General features: G+C 45.7%; 2 protein-coding genes across 4 annotated transcripts in view; one reads left to right on the forward strand and one right to left on the reverse strand.

Annotated features, from left to right (window-relative positions):
* The window catches only part of ASTN2 (astrotactin 2), an 865,697-nt gene that overhangs the window by 201,111 nt on the left and 645,700 nt on the right, over positions 1-18,886 (reverse strand). The window lies entirely within an intron of this gene.
* Positions 2,372-14,717, forward strand: TRIM32 (tripartite motif containing 32). The gene is made up of 2 exons (XM_021691762.1): positions 2,372-2,450; positions 11,635-14,717. Exon 2 carries the CDS (start codon positions 11,711-11,713, stop codon positions 13,676-13,678), a length of 1,968 nt encoding a protein of 655 aa, XP_021547437.1. The 5' UTR covers positions 2,372-2,450; positions 11,635-11,710; the 3' UTR covers positions 13,679-14,717.

An 18,886-nucleotide genomic window follows, 5' to 3' on the forward strand; every position in this document is an offset into this window, starting at 1 on the left:
GTCTTTGCCTTGACAGGATCACACTCTGTGGTCATAATGACAGCCAGGATTTGCTCCATATTCCTTGACTTCCTAAGCATTGTCATCTCCCCTTCTCTTTTTATCCTTATAAACAAACCTTACTCAATAAAATAGAAAGATAGCTGTTGTCATAAAAGTGAGTAGTCTTTGGATGGTGGTTCAGAGCATGTCCAGGGGTCTAACTGGCCTAGGTACCTCAGCTCTACCACTTCCTAGGAGGCTAACTAAGGTAGGCAAGCTATTTAATCTTGCTGAGTCTCAGATGCCTCTTTGTAAGGGGATGCTACTGATATCTACTTGAATCATTGCTGAGGGAACTGTGATATGTGACACTATCTATGAAGTGCCCGGTATATCGCTGGTGTTTAAAAAAAGGTGCCCTCTTACCCAACTGACCTCTCTGAGTCATCTTGCAGCTAGAATAAGCCTAAGTCAGACAGGAAATGCAATCTGCTTAAAGTCACATTTCTGAGTCTGACTCACTTACTCAGCAACTCTTCTGTGCTGGGCACTGTGCTAACAGATGCAAGCATTCCTCCTTCCTTGGCCCTAAAGGGTTCTGTTTACACCCACTGGCTGGCTGCCAGTTTTGAGCAAAATCTGCCCCAGGGCCCTTCAGTCCTCAGCTGGGCTCCCTCTTCAGCCCACTCCTGACTCCACTTATTCCTGGTCAAACTAGTCAAACCCTGGCTGGCCATGGGCTGCAAATGTACCCTTGAGGTCTAAATAGCCCCAGACCTCTATCAGGCATCCAGAGCCCCCAGGCCTGTTCAAAGTATGCCATAAGTATACCGACCCAACCTCCCATTGACCTCAATATCTGAAATGCTGGGCGCTGGGGCTTCCGGAATCTACAATCTAAAGAGTGTTAAGAGCTAATTACAATTTTTTTTTTTAAATTACCGTTAATTAAGTGCAAACCACTATGTACTCATAATCTTAATCATCATAGCAAACCTTATCTCTGTTTAGAAATGAAGAAATGGGCCGCCGAGAGGTTACACAAGATAATCAGGGTGGATTCTCATCTAGTCTTGTGTCCCAGGCTGGGCTTTATGCCCTGGAACACGTGGCCTTGCTGTTGAAGCCCCCTGAGTGTCAGTTGCTTATCTAAATAGGGTGGTTATGAGAATTAAGCGGTAATGCATGGGAGGTGCTTAGCCCCAGCCGGACACTAAGTGATCACAGAGGGTAGTTTTGTTCTTGTTTCTGTTTGTTGTGTTCTCATCGTGCAGGGCCACAAACCTAAGTGGGATTTCCCGTTCAGGCCCATGCGACCTCACCCCCGCCCTGCTCCTACGCTCCACCACGTGGTCACCTGAAGGGGCGGGTACTTGGCCTGGCCTGGAACTACGTAAGGGGCCACAGGCGCTCAGCAGCCACAGCCCTGACCGCCTACCACCTGGTAGCACTGTGGGCGCCCCCGAGGGCTGCCCTGGGTTTGGGTTCCCGGGGAGCTTCCCTCTGCAGGCGCAGCAGGTGCAGAGCGCGTTCCCCTATTTACCTCTAATGCGGCCTCCCAGCGGAGAAGGGAAAAGACTCCTCGCTGGGGGGCTGGGTCCATCGCATGAACACGCATCTAGGCAGAGGTGCGTCCCAGGGAGCAACTTGGAGCCCGAGGCACTGCCTTTCTAGGCGCGTCCAGGCTCTGCGCCCGCCCCCGGAGGAGCTTTGTTCTTTCCCTGGCCACTCCTCACAGGGGCAAGCTGCGCTTCCGGGAGACCCTTCTGCCAGGAGCCGAGACTCCGCTGGGGCCCGCTCCTGGACGTGAAGGGTCAGCGAAGCGGTTATCTGCAGTCAGACACGCCAGTTCTGATTTGACCCCTGACTCGCTGAGGGAACTTGGGCAGGCTGCTTTTGCCTCAGTTTCCCAGTCTGCACAGTGGGAACACAAGCTGACGGCCGGGTTCCTAAGGTCCTAGGCTCCCAGCGGGGAGCCTGCCCCTACTCGGCCGCTGGGCCGCGAACGCTCCGGCCCGCGCGACTACAAGCCCCAACATGCCTCGGGGGCGGGGCGCAGTGACGGACAGACGGCTCTGCGAATTAGCGCCCGCCAAGGGGCGCACGGCGGCGCGTGCGCAGAGGGCGGCGGGCGGGTGGGCTGGCGGCGGTGGACGCGTCGGAGCCGCGGGCGGTCAGGTAAGGGGCGGGAAGGAGGGCCCGGGACGAGGGACTGCGGCCGGAGTCTCGGGCCGTGACTGAGTGGCGGGGCGGGGGGCTGCGCTGGCGTGCAGCGGTCGGCCCACGCCCGACTGGCAGGGTCTGGGGACCGGATCTAAGGGGTAGGACCGGGGTGGGGGTGGGGCTGCGAGGGGCAGGCTCGGGAGGGATTCGATGGGGCAGAGGAGCTCAGAGGAGATGCAGCTCCGCCGGGAGGGGAGAGAAGGGCTCCCACAAAATCTGCGGTGCAGCATCTCGGGAGGCCTGAGGTAATGTGGGGGCCCTGAGGAGAGTGGGGTGCAGCATCTGGGCGGTGGGAGGGCGTCCGAAGGCCCTGGAGGCATCTGGGGGTGCAGAATTTCGGAAAAAGGAAGGAATTGAGGGGCCCTGATGAGACTTGGGGTGCCGCATTTCAGGAGGCTTGAGGGAATCTGTGGCCACTAGGCGTTTGAGGAGGCAAAACCCGAGATGAGAGAGCAGGGCCTGGGGATATTCTAATTGCTAAGGAGGAAGCATCTTCCAGATGGTGTCTGGGGAAAATTGAGGGGGTGAGTTCTTGGGGGAGTCAGTGGGAGGCGGTGTCTTGTTAGCAAGAAAGGACCTGGCTCTGGTTTGAAGGCAACCCATGACATGGGGTGGATAAAAGGGAAAGGACCCAGGTTTGAGGATGGCACTGTGTCTGATGGAATGCAGGAGTTGGGGGCTCAGATTGAAGGAGGGCAGAAGTCTGGTGTGTGTCATTGGGGTGTTATGCTGGGATGCAGTGGTGAAGGCTGCAGAGATTTGGAAACAGAGATAAAAGGTGCTATGCCTTTTATAAAAGGGATTTGGGGCACATGAGTGAAGAACTGGTGAGAGCTGCAACGTAGAGCCTGAAAGGCTGAATTCTCTATTGTAAAAACGGTTGGGAACACAATTTAGGGAGGGTTAAAGGGTAGGATGGAGATGTACTAACTGGGGTATAGAATAAGAGGACTCTGAATAGATTTGTGGATTGGTGTCTTGGGCTGCTAAAGGAATTCTCCTGAAGTCTGCATGGGAAGAAAAGGAAGTACTAGAGTCCTAAAGACCTAGAGATAATGTATGGACTGGATTTGAGTGTATGAAGTTTAGCAGAGTTCAGGGGTTCAGCAACAACAAGTCTTCAGAGACCAGGACTCCTGAAGGAGCCTTACTTTCCCTGTGAGGGGCAGAATCTCCCCCGCTCACTAACCAAAGATCACTTATCACAAGGCAGCCGTGGAACTGCCACTAACTCTGAGTGGCCCCCCCTCCACCCCCTCCCCCTGCTGAAAGTTGTAGGCTTGGGAGAAGAGAGTGGTTAAAAGAGGCATAAAGCAGGAAACTATTCAAGGTCATCTGCCTAAGTATCCTTTTGTCTGTCCCTGTAAGCTGGGATAGCAGATAATATGTGAGACCTTCAGAGGAGGAGTAGAACAAGATCTCAGGCCTTCTCTTCTTTATCAGTTATATAAGTAGATTGAATTAATCCTATATAAGGTCCATTACGGCCTGGCCACTCAAGAGGCAGTGGCTCTGTGAGTTTGGGCTGGGAGAGAGACAAAAAAAGGGGAACATTGAGTATGTAGTCCGTTGCCAAGTTCTAAAGACATGATTCCTAACCAGGGAGGTGTTGTCCCCCAGGGGACATTTGGCAATGTCGGGAGACATTTTCGGCTGTCACAGTTGGAGTATCAGAGACTACTGGCCTCTAGTAGGTGGACACCAAAGATACTGTTAAACATTGTACAGTGCACTGGACAGCCCCCCCACAACAAAGAATTATCTGGCCCAAACTGTCAGTAGTGCCAAAGCTGAGGTACTCTACTCAGGGGTCGGATATCCTGGATTCAAATCCTGCCTCTGTCTCTTCTTGGCTTTGTGATCTTAAATGAATAACTTAACGTCCCTGTTCTTGGCTCTTCTTCTATAAAATGGAATTAATAACAGGACTACATCATAGATTATTGTGAAGATTCAGTGAAGTAAATCAGAGTGCTTAGTGTCTGGTGCACAGTTAGCACTCACATTTTAGTAATTTTAATTTTTATATCTACTTTCTTACTCAGTTTTCATCACAGCACTACTAAGCAGGCTCTACTCTATCCAGGTTTACACATAAGGAAACTAAGTCTTAGGAAGTGACTTGTTTAGGGTTCCATAGCTAGAATGGCAGAGCTAGGCTCATATTCAGATCTCTGTAACCCAGCCCTGTATATTCCCTCCCTCTTTCTTTGCTTTTTCCTTGCTGGGGTCTGCTTAGTCTTACTATCTCAGCCCATTCCCCTGTAATGAAATGATTGCCCAGTGAGTATCGCTGAATATCAAATTGAGCTCTGAAGGGGACAAAACTATCTCATTAGGTAGGGAGTAGCCCTGGACTTGGTTCTTGATTTGCTCTTAGACCTGGACCAGTGGGTAGATAAGGGGAGGAGCTTGAGGTTAGACAGGATGAGGTGCAAGAGACTAAAGGGTAGGTGTAGAGGCCATACTCTGGAAGATAACTCCTGCTTCTAAATGATCTCTTGGGCTTCTTTCCCCTGGGATAGGACAGGATTTGCTCTGTCCGCTCCAGGACTAGCTATAGCATTGCTGAAGTTGAGAAACATAGTAGGACTGCATCAGAAGGCAGGAGATTTAGCTGGGATAGCCATACAAACCACTATGGAAAATATGTAATGGCAATTGAATCACCCTGGGCATCAGAGGCTTGAAGTCCAGAATTCCTCCTCTGCTGCTAATTTACTAGGTGACCTTGGACAGGCACTTCTTATCAGCCTCAGTCTATTGAAATTAAGAATCTATTGAAAAGAATAACAGCCATTTATTATTATGCACATTAACTCTGTTGATCCTGCCAACAATGTAGATGTTATTCCGTCCATATCTTACAGATGAGAAAATAGGTTAAATGCTTTACTCAAGGCTACACAGCAAGGGGCAAAGTGGGGATGTGAGCCCTTATGTCTGACTCCTAGGTAATATTATACTAGTTTTATTAGAAAGGCTTTTCCAACACTAAAGCCCATACACCTATGTCTGCAGAGTTTGGTAGTCAGGTTTGCAAAGCACTTCAAGTAGATTACTGTCCCTGCACAATGATGTGCTGCTACCTCTGTGACACTCCCATTTTTTTTCCTTTTGGTATAACAAACAATTCCTTTACCGACCTCTCGGCCAAACGGCCTAGAGCTAATAGTAGCCTTATCAGCTATGGAATGGTAACAAATTTTTTGAGTCAGTGTGGTTTTATGGCTGGGATTTGACACCTGGATTTGAACCTCACTTCTACTACCTACCAGCTCTGAGACCTTAGGTTGCTTTTCTCTGGACCTTGGTTTCCTTATTTATAAAGAGTAATAACACATATTTCACATAGTTATTGTGACAGTAGGAGATAATGTAATAAAAGGTGCCTGACATTCAATAAATGGTAGTTTTATGAGAGGTGGTAGCAATTATAAGAGGAAGGCATTGCTAGGAGGGAACTGAGCGTTGCTTTGCCAAATTTCAGTGACCCTAAGCAGCCCCCACCAGTCTCTCCCAAATTCCCATTCCCTCTTGTACCTTTCCCAGGATCTGCTTCCTGATCCTTTCATCAAAAGCTCATGATTAAGTGAACATGTGTTGTATGTAGATAAAAGAACTGGAAGAGAGGTGGGTGGGTGGAGATGAGTTGGAGGTCCTCTGAGAAAGGACTGTTGGTCTTTCCCTTATCCTAGATTCTTTGAGTCACACTGGCAGCACTGATATTACCCAAATGTTTGTGGAAGATGCAAGGGAGCCTTTCCAGCTCCTGCAGTTTTAGAAGCAGAACCTACAAGTGTCTTTCCAGCAAACTCTATTACTGATTTAACCTGTCCGTGACATACTGTAGCTCAGGTTTCCTTTTCCACAAACAGTTCCTTCTGGATTGTTTTGTTCGTCTCAGACCCGGTACAGCTCTGTAGGTTATGCCTGTGTTTCCCTACAAGCTCCTACTTGTTGAGTTTTTCTTAGCTGTTTGCAGGTAACCTTAAATGCCCTGAGTAAAATTAAACTCCAAAACCTCTTCTGCACACAGGACTAGGTGAGTGTCAAGTGGGGGCCTCTCAGACTTTGTTAAAATCACTCCTGCTAGCCACTCCCAGAGAGTGACCACTGGGAGCCTGGAGATGGTTATGCACTTGATTAGCATTCCATTCAAATGCAAGAGGAATAAATACAGTTTAGAAAGGGAATGTGATAAGCCTTGCAAAACCTCAGTCAAACCAGAGGAGTGGGACAGTGGCAGGATGGACCTTCATGTCTTATGAAAGAAAATGTAGTACTCTTTTACATGTTTTCCTGGTTTTTAAGTAAAGAGCTCCATTCATGTTTGGTTTTGTTCAAAATTATATCCCTGGTGTTTTTATGTGGTCAGTAAAGATTTGTTTAACTAATTGCTTAAAGTTCTTTAGTTCTGCTGATGGCCTAAGCCCTCAAGAGGCTGACAAAGGTATGACCTTTGGTCATCTCTAATCTTTAGATTCTGAGATCAGGTAAAACTCTCTCGTGAAGGCTCAGAATTTTTATTTTTGAAACTTACATATCTCATATCTTGGGTACAGTATGCCTGTTGAAAAGTGCCTGTTTCTTCTCATTGGCTGGGTAACGGCTGCCGCTAGACTGTTAATATACTGCACAGTTAATTGTATGCCTCTCTTGGTGCTATACTAAGTGTGTTAGACACATAATCCCATAATCTTTATAGTAACCTTGTGAGGAAGATACTATTTTAAAGCCCTTCTTTTAGATAAACTGAGAACTAGAGAGGTTAGTTAACTTGTCCGAGTCTCCACAGTTAGCAGTAGAGCCAGGATTGAAATCCAGAAAGCCTGATTCCTGAACCCACTTTCTTAATCTATATAATACTGGTCACCCCCAGTGACCTGTCTTTTAGTCCTAATTCTGCCATATGATTAATGAGTTCTTGATCTCTCTCTCCAGATCTCCATTTACTCGTCTATTTTACTTTTTGATACCACTACTAATTCTAGCATTCCATATTTAGTCCCTGCTAAAAGGAGCTTATTTTCTGGGCAAAAGAAGTTGTGAATTCATTTGCCCGTCAGTTTCTAGCATAGATACCTAGTGTCCTCAATCAAATTCTTTCAAAGCCGGCCAGTCCTTTTATTAATCTTTATGTGCTTTTATCTGCCATAACAAGAAAGATTCTTCATCCCTTTGAAAATGTAGTTTGTAAACTAGTACTGGTTGTTATTGTTAATACTGTTGCTGATTGTTACTAAAATTATGATAAATAAGTTTTTCATTTCACACCTGCCATTTTCCAGACTAGGCATTGATAAGCATTATCCCTAGTTTTTTTACTTTTTATAAAGTAAGAAGACAGGTTTAGTGAGGTTAAATAACTTGCCTACTGTCCCACAACTTGTAAACAGCAGTGCTGATTTAATCCCAGTTCTGCCTGATTTCAGGGTTCGTGTGTTTTTGTTTTTTGTTTTTTTCCTGCTATCCTGGTTATTTAAATTGTGGACTGGGGAAAGCATGGTGGTGCCAGAAGCGGCTAGATCAGGTTAGGGTATGACTATAGAATTTTCCTGAGTTTTAGGGCAGTGGAAGCAAACACAGCTTAAGGGGTAGATTCTTATCTGGAGCTGAAGAGCTGGGCCAGTATTAGTAGGCGATGTGCGGTATTAATCATGAGATCAGAGTAATGAGGTGAGGGGTCAAGAACTGAAAGTACAAAGTGTGCAACAGGAAACATGTTTAAGGTATCATGAAGTCAGACAAGATTATTATAACATGTTGGGGAGTCATTCTGATTGGTTTTAGATTTTATAGCTGACAGAAAATGGGCCGCTAACATAGAGACTTGTGATGGTAAGACAATTCCTGTCACCCCTCTTAGTCCTTTCAGGGAAACTGAGTTCAGATTGACTTTCCATCTGAATCATCATTGTCAGTATTAACAGTAATGGCTAGATGTATGTTTCTTGAGGAGAGGGAATGTATCTGCCTGTCACATGGCTCTGTATCAGGCTAGGATCCTGCTGAAGGCAGTGTTTGCAGGTCGTAGACATGGGAGACATAGTTCAGGCTTTTTCCAAGTCTGAGGCTATATACCTGACGCTTTAATGATGAGAACTCACATTTTCCTGGCAGAGCATGCCAGCTTTAGAGTAGGAATCCTTGACATTCTCTTCTGTCTTAGGGAGCCTAGTGAAGCTGCAGATAGCTGAGATAATTTGGAATATGGATGTGGGCATAGTAAATTCATTTTTTAAAGTGAATAGCTTAGACAAGGAGGCAAGAAGCTTTTTAATTGAAGGAGGTGGTGTGATATTCCAGAAAGCTGGGGAAAGAATTTGCTAGTATTTTTACAAGTTGGCAGACTTGTTTAATTAGCTGATCTGCAGTGCCAGCTTTGGGAAGAACAGATGTCCCTTGCATTGTAAGGTAGCACGCTCTGGATCTAAACACCAAATGTTGCCCTCAGTATGTTGTGCCAGATGATGGAAGGAGGAGCTGAAGCTATTGGTTTAGAGCTAAAGTTTGCATGGATTCTGAGTTGAGGTTTCTATCAGTATTTTCATACTACTGTGTCCAGACCTATGGCATTTAAGAATTCAGTAGTAAGTTTCACATATTCACATGAGACCTTAGAGGTTCATGATATGTGATAGTGTGTTATTTTGTTGAGACATGGATTTGAGTCCTAATGGGTTGCAAGGCTGGTGTGTGAGAGTGGGTCACCCAGCTAATAAATCAGTGTAGGGGCGCCTGGGTGGCTCAGTTGGTTAAGCGACTGCCTTCGGCTCAGGTCATGATCCTGGAGTCCCGGGATCGAGTCCCACATCGGGCTCCCTGCTCGGCGGGGAGCCTGCTTCTCCCTCTGACCCTCCTCCCTCTCATGCTCTCTGTCTCTGATTCTCTCTGTCTCAAATAAATAAATAAAATCTTTAAAAAAATAAAAAATAAAAAAAAAAAATAAATCAGTGTAGCCAACGGACTCCACTGGAGCTAAATCTCGTAACAATAGTATTGTTCTTATTTGTGGAGAAAATTATATTCTACAAGGCAACATCTCCCAAAGTATGGTCTAGAGAACACTTGTGAACAAGTGTTACATGACAGTGGGGAAAAACCCTGAAACTTGAAGTTATTAATAATGGGTTAAACAAAGTTAAAGGTATCTGTACTGCAGGGTTTCAGCATGTTTGAGCTTTTTGTGACCTTGAGCCAGCTTTTCTGAGCCTTAGTTTCCTCATTATAAAATAATAAAAATAGTACCTACTTTATAGGGTCATTATGAGGATTAAATGAGATTAAGTATATGAAGCATCTAGTGTGCTATCTAGCACATGGAAGATACCAAAAGCATACCAGAAGCATCCAACTAAGACTAGGTACCATGGATACTGTTTCCCTTCTGGTAGAAGAGAAGTGAGATTTCAGAGAGGTGGGGTTGACTTTGGATAAATTATGTGTGTCTGTTATTGAATATTTGTCAGGTCACCATGCAAAGCTAAATATGGGGAAATTCCGGAATATGAATCTCTGCATAGACTCCCCCTCTGTATGCATGGAGAAAGAGTTCATAACATTTACAAAGCTTTTCTCACCTTGCTGCATTATCCTTAAACCAGGCTAACTTGCCCTCCTCTTCTCCTTGATGGCTGACCATCTGCATTATCAGGAGACTGATACAGCAAGGATACAGCTGTAGAATTTGCATTTAAGAAGGGCTACAGTTTATCCCTGTGACTCACCTTGCTAGATCTATTCATTCTAATTTGGGGTATAAATTGACAATGACATAAGTCTGCAGAGCACTGAGATCGCTGTTCTATTTCGTGAGCATATGTGGATCAAGGTGGGTGGGAGTATTTATGGCTTGTACTTCGTGAAGTAGGGGGTGTTCCAGGCCAAAAATAAACTGACTTGATAAGGCAGTACTGTTTTTTAAATCACTGGGCTTGAGTCTCTGGCTTTCCTAGCTCTACCACTTCCCCCACTTGAATCTACTCATCTTGGTGATTGTACTTCTTCTAATATTGCTCAAATGCATCTTTCCATTTCCACCACCTGCTCCCTAGTTCAGCTCCCCATTACCTCCCCCAGGCAATTTTGCAGCAGTTTTCCAAACTAGTTTCTCAGCCTTTTCACCTACTCCATTCAAGCTTTGATCATATCACTTCCATGCTTCAAAATATGCGTTGTTTCACTGTGCCCATCAAAATGAAATCTGAAGGTCTCATTTTGGCTCTGAAGATTTAATTATAATCATTCTCATAATCAAACCAGTTACTCTGATCTCCCTATGTTCTCCCACAATTTTAACCTAAGAATGAGAGAAAAGAGAACTAAAATTTATCTAAGACTTTTTTGGTGCTAAGCCAAAACTTAGAAGTTTATACACTACCTATACTCTCTCATTTCATCCTTGCATTAACCTTGTGAAGGCAGTATTATTTCATTTTACAGATGGAAACAAACCTATAGAAGCTACATGTTCTCTGTCTCTTTCTAATACCCTGAAGCTCTTGCTCTTTCCCTTGCTTTCTAACCTTTGTTAAGACTGTCCTTGTCTGGTACTCCCTTTCCCTCATCTCCACATAGCCAGGACCCTATCCAGTGCCATTCTGTTTCCTGTGGAATTAGAGTGAATGCCTTTTAGCCTCCATCATACTGAGTTTGTATCTTATTTATGATACTGTTTTCTGCCTTGGCTATTATTTACCATGTCTTGTCTCCTTTACTAAAGTTTGAGATCTCAAGGGCAGGATTTGTGTCCTGGTAACTTAGTAAAGTACATGGTACCTAGTCTTAGTTGGATGCTTTTGGTCACATAGTTTCCTTTGTTTAAAATGCCTTTATCCCTCAAGGCCATGTTTCTTTCCAGACATATCTCAGAAGTGTCACTGCTTCTGGGGAGCCCTCCCCAGTGCCTGTAGGAACTGTTACTCTAGCCACTGTGCCCCCGCAGCACTTTGTGGGTAATCCTTTCCTATATGTAATTTTCTTATGCTTTTCTCCTAATATAAATTGAGTCGTAGACGTCACTAATCACTAACATTTATCAAGCATACTGTTTGCCGTGGGCTGTACGAGGTGCATCATATTCATCATGCTGTTGAACCCTTCCAAAACTAGATGAAGTAGATACCATTATTACTTCCGTTTTATAGATGGGCGATGGGAAACTGAGCTTTGGAAAGTTTAGGTTGCTTCCTTAAGGTCACACAACTAAGTATCAGAGACTCCAGACCCTGATATCTTACCCACTGTGCAATGCTTTGTCTGCTTTACTTCCTTGTGTATCACCATCACCTAACAGAGTAGACTTCAATAAATATTTGCTAAATAAGTTAGCAGCTGAATGAATGATGGTAGCTATTATCTACATGTTTCTTGAGTGAATTAGCTCGTACAGGCGGTGGAATAATGGCTTCTTACTCTCGTTAGCAGGACTTGACCCTCTGGAGCATGAATACCAAGCTGTTCGGTTCTGGGCTGTGTTAGCAGGCCCCTCAAGGGAAGCACAATGGCTACTGCAGCAGCCGCGGCTTCTCACCTGAACCTGGACGCCCTCCGGGAAGTGCTGGAATGCCCCATCTGCATGGAGTCCTTCACAGAGGAGCAGCTGCGGCCCAAGCTCCTGCACTGCGGCCATACCATCTGCCGCCAGTGCCTGGAGAAGCTCCTGGCCAGTAGCATCAATGGGGTCCGCTGTCCCTTTTGCAGCAAGATTACCCGCATAACCAGCCTCACCCAGCTCACGGACAATCTGACGGTGCTGAAGATCATTGACACAGCCGGGCTCAGTGAGGCTGTGGGGCTGCTCATGTGCCGGTCGTGTGGGCGGCGGCTGCCCAGGCAGTTCTGCCGGAGCTGCGGTGTGGTGCTCTGCGAGCCGTGCCGGGAGGCGGACCACCAGCCCCCCAGCCACTGTACACTTCCTGTCAAAGAGGCAGCTGAGGAGCGGCGGCAGGACTTTGGAGAGAAGTTGGCCCGTCTGCGGGAGCTTATGGGGGAGCTGCAGCGCCGGAAGGTGGCCCTGGAAGGGGTCTCCAAGGACCTTCAAGCACGGTATAAAGCGGTTCTCCAGGAGTACGGGCACGAGGAACGCAGGGTCCAGGAAGAGCTGGCTCGCTCTCGCAAGTTCTTCACGGGCTCTTTGGCTGAGGTGGAGAAGTCCAACAGTCAGGTGGTAGAGGAGCAGAGTTACCTGCTTAACATTGCAGAGGTGCAGGCTGTGTCTCGCTGTGACTACTTCCTGGCCAAGATCAAGCAGGCAGATGTGGCGCTACTGGAGGAGACAGCTGACGAGGAGGAGCCCGAGCTCACGGCCAGCCTGCCCCGGGAGCTAACCCTACAGGATGTGGAGCTTCTCAAGGTTGGCCATGTCGGCCCCCTCCAGATCGGGCAGGCTGTTAAAAAGCCCCGGACAGTCAACATGGAAGATTCCTGGGCCATGGAGGCTGCAGCCTCCGCCACCTCCACCTCCGTTACATTCAGAGAGATGGACATGAGCCCCGAGGAAGTGGTCGCCAGCCCTCGGGCCTCACCTGCTAAGCAGCGGGGTTCCGAGACCGCCGCCAGTATCCAGCAGTGCCTCTTTCTCAAGAAGATGGGGGCCAAAGGCAGCACTCCAGGCATGTTCAACCTTCCCGTCAGTCTCTATGTGACCAGTCAAGGCGAGGTGCTGGTTGCTGACCGAGGCAACTACCGTATACAAGTCTTCACTCGGAAGGGCTTTTTGAAGGAGATCCGCCGCAGCCCCAGTGGCATTGATAGCTTTGTGCTGAGCTTCCTTGGGGCTGATCTGCCCAATCTCACTCCTCTCTCAGTGGCCATGAACTGCCATGGGCTCATTGGTGTGACTGACAGCTACGACAACTCCCTCAAGGTATACACCTTGGATGGTCACTGCGTGGCCTGTCACAGGAGCCAGTTGAGCAAACCCTGGGGCATCACAGCCCTTCCGTCCGGCCAGTTTGTGGTAACTGACGTGGAAGGTGGAAAGCTCTGGTGCTTCACTGTTGACCGAGGAGCAGGGGTGGTCAAATACAGCTGCCTCTGTAGTGCCGTGCGGCCCAAGTTTGTCACCTGCGATGCTGAGGGCACCGTCTACTTCACCCAGGGCTTGGGCCTCAATCTGGAGAATCGGCAGAATGAGCACCACCTGGAGGGTGGCTTCTCCATTGGCTCTGTGGGCCCCGATGGGCAGCTGGGTCGCCAGATTAGCCACTTTTTCTCAGAGAATGAGGATTTCCGCTGCATTGCTGGCATGTGTGTGGATGCTCGTGGTGATCTCATTGTGGCTGATAGTAGTCGAAAGGAAATTCTCCACTTTCCTAAGGGTGGGGGCTATAGTGTCCTTATTCGAGAGGGGCTCACGTGTCCAGTGGGCATCGCCCTCACTCCTAAAGGGCAGCTATTGGTCTTGGACTGTTGGGATCACTGCATCAAGATTTACAGCTACCATCTGAGAAGATACTCTACCCCTTAGGGGGTAAGAAATAGCCATTTCTTCTGCTTCCAGCCATCTTCCTTCCTTATTCCTTGGTTACTGGTGATATTGTAGAGTGCACTTGGCCTGTGTCTTTATGCCAGCTGGCTAGTCCTAGAATTTTAGAAGCTGTCTTTTAGTAGGGTTTTGTTTTGTTTTGTTCTTTTTCATTATTTCCCTTATAAATTTAGAGCTTTAACAGTTGGCATTGCCCCAAATAGGACATCTGATACGGGGTTAGCTGAAGTTTGATTAGAACTTAGGCACTTTGAGGCTTCAGTAGAGAGCCTTTTGCCCCCTGTATTTGAAATTTGCCCTTGTACTGAACCCTTGTTGATTTCCCTCTTTTGGCTTTGATAACCCTGGTCCCGTATTTTCCTCTTAATATAATGTACTTCATATGTGACACTTTCTCTTCAATTTTGCTGCATTTAGTGTGCATGCTCCAGTGGGATCTGTTCCACCTTTCATTTCAGACATCATATCCCCGTGGCATGATGTCTCAGGTCTCTTCACCTTTATCAGAGTGAAAGTTCACTCATTTAGTGCCACCAAGGGAGATATACAGTCCTTTTGGGAAGCAGTACCTCTTGGTTCTGGGGGTTTTGTGCCATCTTGGATTGGTCTCTAATTGCAGATGTGACAGAGAATAGATCGACCCCTAGCTGGTTGGTGTTGAAGACTTTAGCCTGGAAATTGCTTGCCTTTTACAGGAGCGTATAGATTGGACTTATTTCAAAGCACAGAAAGATGGGAATAAACAAACACAAATGCTAATACAGTCAGTAAACACTCCTGAATAGTTTCTAGAGCTCATCATTTTTCATATTACCTCTCTCCACGGACCTGTGCTAAGATTTGACTGCAGAATTGTACAACACAGGCCAGGGTCAACAAAGTGGGGGGGTGGACACATCTCATTTTCGTTAGACAAAACTGTTGGGTCTTTATTCTGTATTTTCCTCAAGTGACTGCACAGTATTTGGTTTTGAGATTTATTTCCATTCCTCTATCAAGAATTAAATAATTGATAACTGTTTCTTCATCGCTGGTGTTCATGTCTTTTAATTAAATATGGGATTTGGGAAATGAGAGGGATAAGTTGTACCATGCTGTTTTGCTTCCATATCTGACACTGTATTCTTTGAGAGCATTAAGGATTTACCCCAGTCAAAACTCAGCCTAAGGCACCATTATGTAAAGAAATCCAAATCTTACTCCCACATGCGTGTACAGACTCAGCCCCCGAGGTCTACAGAATCACCAACGCTCTGTTAGGAATTGAGCCTCTGCCATTTGCTTCATCCTTGTAATTAGAGTTCAAAAAAGGAAGAAGTCTTGTCTTTTTAAAAAGACCAGAAGTGGGTGAGGGAATTTGTGACAAGGATCCTCAGGCTTTATTTTTACTAAGCAGCATAGTTCGCACTTTAGGTGCAGGGCTGATGGCAAGCCAAAGAGCTATCACCTTGCATTTTAAAGAAACAAAATTTGTTAAGCTGGGCTACTCAAAGTTGTTTTGTTTCTTGGTGATGGCATTGTTTTTTTGGCTTCTGTTGTAATAGCTGCCAAAGAACAGGAAAGGAAATCATTGGTGTGATGTCAAACTAGTTTGTCTTGCGCTTTTCACCTGGAGAGAGCCCCATGTTCTGATTATGAAATTGCATCCGATTTTGAAAGATTGTATAATTGAGAGGAAATTGATCCAATTAAAAGTGCATCACAGATAACCCCACTAGTTATTAGAGCCACTTTATCTGTGATAGCACCTGGCGTTCGGGGATCTGTCTTTGCTGTCAGCGGGGAGCTTGCTAAGGTAAGAACATTGGTCGAGGCTTTTGGCACAGAGTTTGTAGCACAGAAACGTGTATCGTGGGCTGGCTTGACGTAAAGGGGCCAGAAGCCCTCTAGCTGCTGATGCTTTTGGAAGGCCCTGTGTTCGATCATTACTGGTGTTCAGCATTTAGGGCTACCCAGTGTTGAGCCACACTCATGCCTTGGTCCTAAAGTATAGCAGCCATCTGCTGGCCCAAAAGGGACGTGAGTGTAGTCTGAATGTTTTTGTTTCTTCGGTGTGAATATTTTAGGGTGTGCTTATTAGTGCAGTTTTCAATTATCCACCATGTTGACTACATTACATACGTAGTACAGCCCCAGCAAACTAGTTTCCTCAATTATAGCCATTTTTGTTTGTTGTTTGTTTTTTATTTTTAAGCAGCGGTGCCCTGATTCGAATAAAGTCTTAAGTGCAAGTCTGTTATGTAAAGTAGATCAAAGAGCAGCTGCTCTGGTTGAAGCAGGTTTGTGGGCCTGCAGAACGGGCCTTATTTATCCCTTTATCCCCTCACCTACCCCGCGCACTCTTGCAAAACTCCTGTGAATCTATAGAACGCTTTCCAAAAACCATTAAACTATAGCATCGCTTGTCTTCCGCGAGGCCCTGGGCCAGGCATTTCACCTTTCCCCTTCTGAAGGAAGGGTGTAAGATGTGAGATAGGAGATGTGAAAGTACTCGGCATACTCAGTAGGTGATAAGCTAGTACTATCTTCTTTCCTTGAGTTGTTCAAACGAGTAGTGTGAGGTTATCCAGGCCCTCCAAATGATATGTTCCCTTTCCTATTTTATAGGTTCCTGTTTGCCAACCAGAACTTTGCTCCAGGATTTCCTCCCGCTAGGCCACCTGTTCCTTTTTATTACCACTCTCCCTATTTCACATTTCTATTGTATAAATTGCTGTGAGCACTTCGCGTGGTGCCTAACATAGAATATATATATCCTCGGGTATTTAACTGGCTGTTATTTACTTTACTTGCTAATGATCATAGGCCTCCAGCAACCTTAGTTTTCTTAGCACAGCCCCCTTACACTGGATAAAAAAGTATTCTTAGGTAAGCCCTTTAATAAGGTATATGAGAAACTGAAGGCAAACAAATGACTTACAGGTTGGTTAAGTCCGGCTTCCCTTTATCATTTTGAGTAATTACACAGAATTTATGGTTTTAGAGAAATGAGTCATTCAATACTTGCTGAGTACCTACTGTGGTCCAGGCACTATGCCAAGTGTCCAGAAAAGAAAAGAGTAATGATAAATGATGTTAATGTGCCTCCTTTTTCAGAAATTATTTCTGTTTTTCCGACTTCCTCAAAGGCCAGGGATAGGCACTACCTGAATGATTTAAGGGTCAATCCCAGCCTGAGGTAGTCCACAGAGGGATACTCCATTATTCCAGTCAGTAGGATAAACTTGGCTGGAGTCCTACAGTGTTCCTGTGGGTGAGGTAAGTAATGCTTAAGTAGCTGTACTTTTAATCTAGTACTAATTAATGGCCTCTTAAAAGTGAAGTGTTACCCAGCTCTGTAGGAGGGAAGTGGAAGGCAGAGCCTAGTAGGAAACTCGGGGCTCTATCTTGCACCTGACTAGGCTGTTGATTGGTACTTAGGACATACAACCCCTCAAGGGATCGCAAAACAAATTACAGCAGCTGCCTGGATGAATTTTACAAGCAGGGCAGTGGTGAAGTAGAAAGCTGTTTAGTAAAATACACACTTACACTCCAGACCTATGGCTGTATCTTGTCAATATCATTAATATTCATGCTACCCTGGCTAAATCTGAAGTTAGTGAGGAAGCTCTGGGACTGGCAATGTATTCTAGTGGGAAAGTCACTGGATTTGGTCTAGGTCAGAATCACAGCTCTGCCTCTGACCTACCTATATGGCCTCAGGTAATCAACATATCTCTGCCTCAGTTTCTCAGAGGTTAGACTAGATCATCAGTAAAATCCCTTTTAGCTCTATGATATTAATTTTTAATCCATTAGAATTGTTGAGTTTTGCCTTAGTGTTTTTGCATAATTCTTGCTAAAATTGTATCGTGTTTAAATTAGAGTGGTAGAAAGAATCTGCACTTTGTAATAATCAGCCCCACTTCGGTCCAGTTGCTTACTATACCCCAGTTATTGTAACCACGGGCCACTTACTAGCTGTTGTCACTCTGTTGAACTACAGTTTCCTCATCTGGTAGAAGGCAAGGACAGTTTATGTTTTAAAGTGCTGTTGTGAGAATTAAAAACTGTAAACGGGATAGCGTATGTAAAAGTACCGAATTCAGAAAATGTGAGGGGCTCAGAAAACGTGACTTCCGTTTTAGGAGGCAAAGACTTACCCTCATGGTGCACCGATGTAAAATTTTCACGTTAATGCGGGTGGATTTCAGACCTGTGTTGGTGGTAACAGTGGGGCTGCTGGAGGGGCAGAGGCAAAATTCAAGAGTATTGTATCCCAGAAGGAAAGCTGCACAAAAAGCCTAAAGCCTTGTTATTTGATTAAAGTAGTCAGGATGTCATCTTGACACTTTTTGAGAGGTTAAATGGAGTCAAGATTTTATATATATATAAATATATATATTTATATAAAGTTATATACATGTATATTTATATACATATGTATGTGTATTTATTTTAAAACAGAAATATGCATGTTTAGCTATTCCTATAGATGGCTGGCATAAAAGGATTTTTCCTACAGGTCAATATTCATTAACTCAAATAATTACAAAAATTAACATAAGGTATTAAGAGTACAATTGCTGGCTGCATACTGGGCTCTCCTAGAAACAAAGGTTGGTTGTCACAGACACTGAGCCTGTGGCCCTCCATCCCTAGCTGCCCCATTATGCCTCGGGTGGTGGAAGCAGCACCCTGAAAGTTCAGCACAGCCATAGAGCCAAACCTAGGCCCTCAGCATACCTCATGTGTAGGATAGGGTGCCCCCTCCATCCTCAGTCCTTTGCCAGATGCCATGGTGCTGGAAAAGGACGCCTCCTTTCCCACACCCCTCGGCTTATCTGAGGAGTTCCCTGGGATCAACCAAGTGAGTAGCAAACAGTTTGTATACTTCATAGGTAGTATTACCATCATTGTATGTGATGGAGTTTGCTGGAAAGCTGCTACTTTTCAGCCCTTAACTGGGATGTTCCTGATAATGGAACAGAACCCAAGGGTCAGCACAAGTGGCCAAACTTCATGCAGTCTTCTTTGCACTGGGTGCCCTGGCCAACAGTCAGCCCCATCTCCACATCTCTATAGACTCTTGGGCCATTGCCAATGATGTGCTCATCTGGTCCAGCCAATGGCAGCAACAATTCCCTATCCAAGGTTGCCTCTTTAGGGTAAAGATATCTGGGAATTTCTTGTGTCACAGATAACCCA

The sequence above is a fragment of the Neomonachus schauinslandi genome, chromosome 13, assembly GCF_002201575.2.
Source record: "Neomonachus schauinslandi chromosome 13, ASM220157v2, whole genome shotgun sequence".
Taxonomy (NCBI): Eukaryota; Metazoa; Chordata; class Mammalia; order Carnivora; family Phocidae; genus Neomonachus; species Neomonachus schauinslandi.